The sequence below is a fragment of the Diadema setosum genome, chromosome 6 (genome assembly GCF_964275005.1).
Source record: "Diadema setosum chromosome 6, eeDiaSeto1, whole genome shotgun sequence".
In the NCBI taxonomy this organism is placed as follows: Eukaryota; Metazoa; Echinodermata; class Echinoidea; order Diadematoida; family Diadematidae; genus Diadema; species Diadema setosum.
The window spans coordinates 2,483,736-2,493,419 of record NC_092690.1 but is presented as its reverse complement, the minus strand read 5'-3'; the positions used below and the strand labels follow the sequence as shown (position 1 = coordinate 2,493,419).

Sequence of the window (9,684 nt, the reverse complement as noted above, 5' to 3'; positions counted from 1 at the left end):
CGCCCCATTCGCCCCATCCAGGCACTTCCATATGCTAGAGCACTCCTCCAGTTGAGACTTTAACACATGTTCTACACACCACCACTACCCCCCCCCCCGACTCTCAGAGAGTACACTTCCACATACACACGCACACACACACGCACACACACATACACGCACACACACATACCCCACACCCGCGAGTTACACATAAACTTATACATACACACACACACACATACACCAAAACTATCACCTACATTTGTAATCAACGTGAAAGAGCGCTCCAGCACACAGAGCCTGGGCAAGGATAGGAGACAGTATCTCAAAGAGAATTTGCTGCGTGACAAAGGCTATAAAAAAACAAAGACATTCATACACCATACTAAAATATAACAGGCAGTGTGACGTATTGCAAATGCTCAATAATGTTATCATATTTGTATTTTGTTGAAAAGTTCTCTTAATTCTTTTCCTTCTTTCCTTTTCTGCGTATGTTCCAGTAACAAATACAATATATAATAAATTGAAAATATTTCATCACAAAATCTAAAACATTCAATTCAGTCATAGGTCATAGGGTTGGCAAGACATGCAGCTCAATGAAAGAAACACTGATTATGAAGTGCGCTTTTCGAATCTTTGAAATCCTATCTATGTGATGACACCTTTGACGAGGACACAAATTCCGTCAGAATCGTTCAGAGAAAGATAAGTCGTCTCGAACTTGAACAGATGCTGAAATGAGGGAAGTTCCAACGACACACATCATGTGTGTTATTACTATTCAAAGGGCGTGAATCGTTGGGACAGATTCCGGATAGGAAAATTGCATTTGTAATATTATTGTTTGGTATCTCCCTAATTTCACCTGATTTCATTTTACTTTCCTCAAACTGGATAGTGGACAAGATGATAATTTCCAGGGTTTTAACCGTATGTAAAAAAGAATGGCGAAGAGCCACCCGTGACTGAGATGAAACACAAGAGATTATTTGACGTATCTTGTTTTGATATTGATCTGGGTCGTTAAGAGGCACCCTTTGTACGGGGAATAATAAATTCTCTTGCTGAGTGCGTGGAAGATTCTGATCATAACATCCTTGTCAATAAGATACAAAATATAAAGCTGGATTTGTTGTTGTTGTTGTTGTTGTTGCTGTTGTTGTTTTTTTCATCTAGTGCTTAAGGGAATTAATTGGGATGGGCACTGCAAGTATTATGAAGAATGAAGTAAGCGTACGCCGGTCGGATACAGTTGGAGAGAACGTATGCGCTTTATACGGGCTCATAAAACTACAAAAACAACAGTTAAACAGCGCCAGCTACAGACAGCTAAAATCTACCCATATTATTTTCCCCTTGGATATTATTTTGGATTTGTTGCGGTTGATCTACTTTATATGTTTTTTATTTGCTTTATCCTTGCTTTGTTTCCCAGCAACTAGTATAGAATACATACAATGGTATTATTATCCGCGTGTTGGAATAAGAGCATGAAGACGATGAAAACTCTAAGCTGACAACCAGGTGCGTTTCTTTGTTATTATTATTATTTTTCTGTGCTGAGCTTCAAATACAAATATCACTGTTACCCTGAGGAAGATCCGTGCAAGGGTCGAAAATTTGGTTTACAAATAAATGAAGTTGGAATCTAATGCATTATGTCAACTTGTTTGTCTTCATCGTCTTTATAATATATATATATATATATATATATATATATATATATATATATATATATATATATGAAGAGTTTGTTTGCAAAAACCGACAAGTCCATTTTTGAAGATTTTGAAGTACGGTTTCTGTCGTAAAGTACAAAATAATACCTTTTAAATGATATATAAGTCACTACATAATACAGGTACATTTTTGAAGTTATGGTCAAAAGAAGCAAAAATTTTCTTATTATTCTCTTTATTTTTCTCGACCTTTAATCGCAAATATCTCCATTTGGCAAATATGGACTTATCGGTTTTTGCAAACAAACTTCTCATATATATATATATATATATATATATATATATATATTTCATTTGCTTATTCAGTAATACAGGGGCGGATCTAGGAATTTCGTAAAGAGGGGGCGTGTATACAAAATTAAAGGGGGGCGCACGCACCCCTCCCCCATTTTTTTCTTTTTATTTCTTTTGTTTTAACAAAAAATAAAGGGGGGCGTGCGCCGGTTGCGGTCCTCCCTGGATCCGCCCCTGTAATAACAGGTTAGCTCCTTGTTGGATATCATAGCTGTTCTATAGCTCACATCCCCCCTTCAAAAATGATATGAATTTTTGGCTGAAATATTGTCATGTGATGATATAAGCAATAAGCGGCAGAATGCAGGGTGGTTTGAGTCTTCTATGCGTGTGATAGGTTGACATTATGAGCTCCCTCGTGGAGACTTTATTTCATAACAAAGTACTGTTTGATTGATTTAAGATTTATTATGATCAGATTTGATGTCAGTATTGTTTGGGAAAATTATTTTTAAAAGGGTCAAATTTCCTTTTATTTTAACACAACAAAGATATGTTGTCATAGTTGAAATAATAACGATGATAAAAGAAAAATAACCATCTACAACCGAAGAAATAACTATATCCAAGAAAATGTTCTCTCTTTGACAAGTTAGTAAGCCTACTTGCTGCCGTGCCATTCTTAATTGAACGTGTTTGTTTTTTGTTGTTGTTTTCGAAGAAGCTCGAAGTCGATTTATTATGTTTTGTTTTACGTCGAATACCACCTTTGTATCGGTTCAATGATAGTGGCACACAGAGTTATACAGCAAAGGACGGTACATCATGGTCAGTCTGATGATAATAAAGTGATTTTGGCGATAGGATATTACTGACAGTCATGATGAATGTGATGATTATGATTATGATTATTATTATCTTCATCATTACTACTAAATCCTCATTGTAATAGCAATTGTAAAGACAATGAAAGTATTATATTGTCTCCTATGAAATGAAATATTGTAAAAAAAAAAATTATAATACTGATCGTTTTGCAAGATGTTAACTGCACCAGTACCTAACTAGCAAAAATCGCTATATCCATAACAAAATCTCGTCCAATGTCTTCTGAGTGCGAAGCGTCTCGCGGTGAGAATGATACCAACAACGACCACGACCACGATCATGGCGACGAAGATGATTGATGTCAGCGATGACGACGCCAATAGTGGTAATTATTTCAACTACGAGCTAACTTACAGAAAAAAAAAACTAATGCTGAATCCATGTATGATGAGGTCAAATGATATTATTATGTTCTAATGCCAGCATGATGACCGACGCATCACGAAGTTAATCGATGATCAAGCAGCAATGCATATATGATGAGCTTTCCAATCATATATTTTATAGTTATAATGTTAAAACAAAATGTCTAGTAGGTGTATGAAAGATTTCGGTAGAGAGAAAGGAAGGGAATTCATGGCCACGGATTCCGTGCTGTCATTTCACATCTGCTGTAGAGATAAGTAAGACCAGGTCGAATTTCAGGAAAAGAGAAATAGAAAAAGAAGTAAAACAGACTTCATAAGGCGAAATCTCGCATAAAAGAAAAACACCACCACCAACAACAAGAACAACTAATTTCATATCAAATCATGTGATGTGCTCCCCCTCCCCCTCCCCCCCCCCAAAAAAAAAAAAAAAATGCAGGACGTCGCTCCTAAATCAACAAAGTAATAACGATCTTTCATCATTCTTCGTAAATAGGCCTAAATCAAATAAACAACATTTTATTCCATATAAAAATAGTCTTAAATCATATTCTCATTGTACTAAATGAGTTTAATTTTATATACAGAGGTATTTATGCTTCTAATGTATGCTACCCCCGAAGGTTAATTTCCTTTGAGAAAGCAATCGCAATATTTAATGCATATCTATGCATCAATCACCAATACTATATACCAACACTAAGTAACAAGACAAACTCGGGTCAACAAAATACACGATCGAAATAGAACTATACGTCTTAAGAAACAGTTCTGGGCCGTTTTATTGATATTTTCAGACTTAACTATATAATGATAAACAAGAGCAACATTATATTCTTTAGGCCCTGTTAACTTCCTGCATTTTGTCAATAGCGTTCTTTTAGATAAAAGTTTGATTTAGGCAAAACAAAGTAGATCATTATGCATTGTTGTTGGAGGAAGCAAGAAACTCAAATCAAATGGACGGAGTAACATAAGGAAAAAGTCATTAAATAAGTCCATCAATACTGCAGTGCCTTGTTTTCCATGTCCCGTGATCCACCAATGATCCCTATCAGTCCTAATCGAATCCTTTGACCGAAGGACACGATTGCAAACAACAGTTGCAGTTCGATCGACGACAATAATCATGAATGTCACAAACTACAAAAAGGACTGCCATGGATGGATGAAACTAGCCAAACGACACATCGCACTGTCTAACAACACAAATCAAGGACCCGCGATCCTTCTTTTTTTTTCTCTCTCTCTCTTCTTTCATAAAACCACAAAATGTAGCCGCAGACTCTTGAACAAACCCTAAGGCAATGAACATTGAAGACAAAAGGAAAAAAAGAACAATATCATTCTTTTATATTATGGGAGAAATCTGAGAGCAGTCGATGAGTAAACAAATAAACAGAGGATGTAAGGCAAAAGAAAAAAGGCGCAAAACTGCACGACAAAACGAACAATCAAGATATCACTAATGGTGCTTGATTCAACTGCAACTACTTGGTTCTCCTTTCTTTGGGATCATGAAATTTACAGCTCTAAAATTGTTTTTGGAAACTAAATTCATTTCAATAGCTAAATTTGTACACAATAACAAATTTAGCCGCATAGAAAAATTCCCCACAGTAGAAACTCTGGCAGATTTGCTGTGTGAAATGAAAGGACGATTTCAGAAAAGGTATTAACAAACTCACTCACGAGAACATTTAAAATTAAGATATTAATAACAAAAGTTTCAACAACGTTAATGAGACTCTACACCTCATTTTTATTAAGTCGCTATTTCTAGTGCTGTTCTTGGTGAAAGTACTGCAGATCATTTGAAGAGTTTGTTTGCAAAAACCGATAAGTCCATATTTGCCAAGTGGAGATATTTGCGATTAAAGGTCAAGAAAAATAAAGAGAATAATAAGAAAATTTTTGCTTCTTTTGACCATAACTTCAAATATATACCTTTATATGTAGTGACCAATATATCATTTAAAAGGTATTATTTTGTACTTTATGACAGAGATCGTACTTCAAAATCTTCAAAAATGGACTTATCGGTTTTTGCAAACAAACCCTTCATTTCTTTTACGTTTTCAAATAACAACAAATAATGATCCGTAGCTGACCAGTGAAACTAATTTTCTCCTGTACAGCGATTGAAATATTGATATATTATTGAAAATACGACATTACAATAATGATACGTCTTTGGACCAACATCATGTTTTTGCACTTGAAATTGTCTAGGGACAAGCAAGAGGAGAAGAGAGAATAGGGGAATTATCTCCAGCGTGATTTGGTGATCAGACTGCGTTAAATCCTCAACCATCAGTAACGGTTGACAGCTTTTTCTTTGGTCCTAACTGTTAGTCAACAAAAGACAAGGCGAAAATGGAATAACCGAAAATCATTATCGTCTAGCCTTTCAATTGAGCTCTAATAAAGCACGGGACAACACTGGAAAGTGAAATAGGCCGGTAGACTGTTATGTAATGAATGGAAGCGAGATTCTGATTGGCTGTATTCTTGCGAAGCTGCGTTAGAGCCCTCACCATTGGTCAGAATCTTTTGCTTGGGCGATACGCCGGGCTGATGCTACATCGATCGGCTACAGCGACATCCATGCGAGCACGCTCTGCATGCATCAACGTACATCATCCCTATTGAATGAGAGAGTGCAAAGTAGGAGGTGTCGCAAAATCCCGAAATCATTTTTTAAAGCCATGCCTTACATGACTGTTTTTGCCTAAAGTATGCATCGCTGACCTACGCAATTTCAACGTTCAAGGAGATAAGGAAAAATGCGAAGAGATGCAATGATCTGAATGAACTGTTCCCACCTGTGATGGCTAGCTTTTTCGTGATATTAGCACTGTTCTCGTGTGCTGCTGTACCCGTCTGTACGCAGGACCCAACGGGTAAGTTACGGCTGCTCGTTCATAAACAATCTCGTCTCGCTCACTACATCCTCTGCTGCACCACTGCACTGCGTGCTCAGCAACGCAGCGCATAGACATACGGTTTTTGTTTGACAAAACAACTCGATTTTGAATGTGCAGTTACAACATTATCATTTGTTAAAGTGTAATTTCTTTAGTAGGCTAGCAGCTGGGGTATGCGGCGGTGTTCCAAATGCGAAGTGACGTGCAGAAAATGCATAATATTCCAGATGTCTGCCTCGTTTTATCTCCGTTTGATGTCACTTGATATCTGCGTCTGCTGTGTTGTTTGATCATTTCAATTCATCAAGATTTACACGAGTTTTACTGACATGAACGTGTGTGCAGGCCAGCGTTCCACTGTATTCCTTGTATGAATACATTATGATACTGCACTGGGAAGTGTGAGAGAGAAACAGTTTCTGTTATTAGCATGCTTCCATAGCCATAGAACTACCGAATCTTCCATCTAGATCTAGGTCTATCGATTCTACTCTATGTCTCTAGGTATGGCAGTCGGGGATACTATTACTAATATTAAATAATGGAGGATAATCATCATCATCATCATGATGTAGAAAACGATCTGACACTACCCACTAGATGCATAAACATGATAAATGTGACAAATGACACTGATGATAGATAGTTATAATTTACATTCTTCCATGCATATAATATTTCTGTCTACATCCTACGAGATACAGATGATTGTCACCCCTAATAATTCTACAATTATTAATATTATATAATAATTCTACAGCAAGTGTCAAACCAGTGAATGGATAATTGTCTTAATAGGTGGTCAAAGATATGCCCATAATACACCACAAAAAGATGCTGGACATCTTCATGTTCTAAGTTGACATTACCAGACCTGACCACACTGTCAGTCTTTATGATAGACTAGAATGACAATGTAGACTACTAGTTGTTGGCTTGTTGTAAATGATGTATGCACCCATGCTAGGATGTCTTTGCAGTGGACATGGATCAAATCAATAAACATGATCACTACTGTTGCAGGGTGCTACAAAACCCCATTTTGATATGCTTTCGGTTGCCATTGTCTGAGAAGTGAGAAGTAAACTTTGGATATTTCATCGTTAGATTCAAAGATGCTAACTGTTTTGTTTACATTTTGTACTGTTTGTCAAAAATACTCAGGTTTCATTGAACATACTTTTTTCTTTTTCAAATGCAGGCCTATTACTACACACTGTCATGACTGTGGCTGTAGTGAATTTGTTTAACTGTAGGAAGGGTAGTTTATACTGCTTGCCCATCAAAATATGACTTTTCGAACCCTGAGAATAACTGCAGTGCTGTTTACAAGATTAGCATTCATTGGTTGGAGAAAGTGTTGGTAACAATGAGTTGTGATATGGCTGCTGCAGTGTCTGATTGTAGGTTTGATACAAGATCATGAAGTAAGTCTATTTAGGATACAAAGAGAGAAGAGTGTAGGTGGGAAATAAAGTGGTAATACAGGCATTGAATATGTTCATCAGTAGTTTAAAGGTCATGTGGTTCTGTAAAATGAGCAGTAGATGGAACTTTACAGAGAGAAAAAAGACAGAAAATGATAAGCTGTATCAAAACTTATTAGCAGATCTATACAATATGTAGGCCTATATCGGTCTTTCACAAGTCATTCCAGAATGTTCATGCTGTTGATAACAAGGGGTATAGAAATCACTTGATGAAATAATGGGGATGTGATTTGGAATGGTATGTGAAAAATGCTCTCACAAGTATCTTAGAATGGAAGTCCTATAATCTGCTGCATGCTGCAAACATTTTAGGAGCTACATTTGTAGATGCAGCCCAGAGAAGAGATTCATGAGTAGACTACTGTCTTGTGGCAACGATTACCGCACGATGTACACTGTGTATATTATAAGTTTTTTTTTTTTTTTTTTTTTTTGGGGGGGGGGGGGGGGGAGAACAGGGCCCCATTTCATAAAGAGTTGATATGATAGCCAGCAACTCTTGCTGGAATGGCAATTGTCATGGTAACGACAAGAATCCAGCTTCCTGATTGGCTGTTGCTATTGGAAGTTGCCATTCCAGCGAGAGTTGCTATCATAACATCTTTTATGAAATGGGGCCCAGATACCCTTCATGTTGCTTGGTGTGGAGTTCTGAAATTTTCTCAGATTTCTTTATTTGAAGTTATGGTAATCATTAAAGTTAGATTTAAAAACACACTATATATACAAACACAGTCACACACAGGGAATGTGTTGTCCCATGTAAAACACACACATTGAAAACCGGGGGGGGGGGGGGGGGGAGGGGCGAGCAATGGCCCCTGCTGCATGCCCATGAATAAAGCTACGTGTACACTCTCTCTTTAATAGTATTACCATTTACCAACATGATGTTTTATGCTGCGTTGTTGCCACTGGCAATGAATGAATATTACGATTCGCTGCGGCTAGATCAAAAAAAAGATAGAGTGCAGCGATCGAACATGGTACGCCCCCAAAGCAAGTTCATAGCAAGATGGCGCCATCCGTGCTTTGGGGTGTTAGATGGAAAGTGTTGTGAAAAATGTGTGTTGAGTCATCCACAAAGACGTGTGTGCCGTGAAGGTAGAGTCTTTTACGTGTAAAGCCCTTGAAATCAGTCATTGTGATCAAAATGTTGATTGAATTTAGATTAATGCTGCTGTCATTCTACTTTCAATGCAAGTGTGGGGGCTTAAAATATAATTGAGTCATGACAGAGTCATACTACTTCTTTCGGGCAGTTTAGTGAAGAGGAGATGAGATCTATAAAATAAGAATTTACTGACTCAGTACACACAGTTTGTACTTTGCTTTGAAATTTGCGTTCAGTTGGAGTTGACTGTATGTAGGCCTATGTAAAAATATTGATTCTTCATTAAGTATTGATATGCAGTTCTAAAAGAAAACTGTATTGCTCAAAGATGGAGCAAATTGTTTCTCTTTTTTTAATATGTCTGAAGACAAGGCATTCAGAAACTACGTCAGAATACTAGTCACTTGGTGCATTTGAGTCAGCTTAAAGGCAAACCTAGAAATGTAGCCAGTCATATCGATAATTACTAGAAAGAAATCCCTCAATGTAAGGCATCAGTGCTGCTTAGCAGTCATCTAGCTGGACAATGGGGGCAAAGCCTGCCAAGCTCCGTAAAGAAGAAGCACCGCACCAGACTTTCGATATTCCTCCACCAACGCCTCCCTTGCCTCCTGTCAACCTATGCTGGGGTTTTCGATGGACAGGAAGACACTCAAGTGATCTCCTCAGCAGTTGTAAGGCCTTTTGGAACACAAAGAGTGTCCTTTCACATGCATCCACTGTGTGTAATCCTCCTTTTGTTACATAGCTTTTGCTGCTCAACGTCACTGTAGCAAAAAATCTCAGGGTTCCCTTGAGTCTTACGCAAGATTTTTGTTGTCCATCGCGGCCAGCGGCTACTCAAGTTTAATTAAATTCACCCATTGAGACGCTGTAGTCCTTTTTGTCCTGTCTATTGTAAAAAAGCCTATTTAAACAGGTAGTCTCACTGATGTT

The 9,684-nt window shown here is 37.5% G+C and overlaps 1 protein-coding gene across 1 annotated transcript in view; it reads left to right on the top strand.

The window, feature by feature from the left end:
- The first annotated feature begins 5,873 nt into the window (after positions 1–5,873).
- Positions 5,874–9,684, top strand: part of LOC140230138 (protein turtle homolog A-like) — a 90,453-nt gene continuing 86,642 nt past the window's right edge. Inside the window, exon 1 of the mRNA XM_072310331.1 lies at positions 5,874–6,120. Within this exon, the coding sequence (XP_072166432.1) occupies positions 6,048–6,120 (73 nt within the window). The 5' untranslated portion in view covers positions 5,874–6,047. The remainder of the gene's footprint in view (positions 6,121–9,684) is intronic.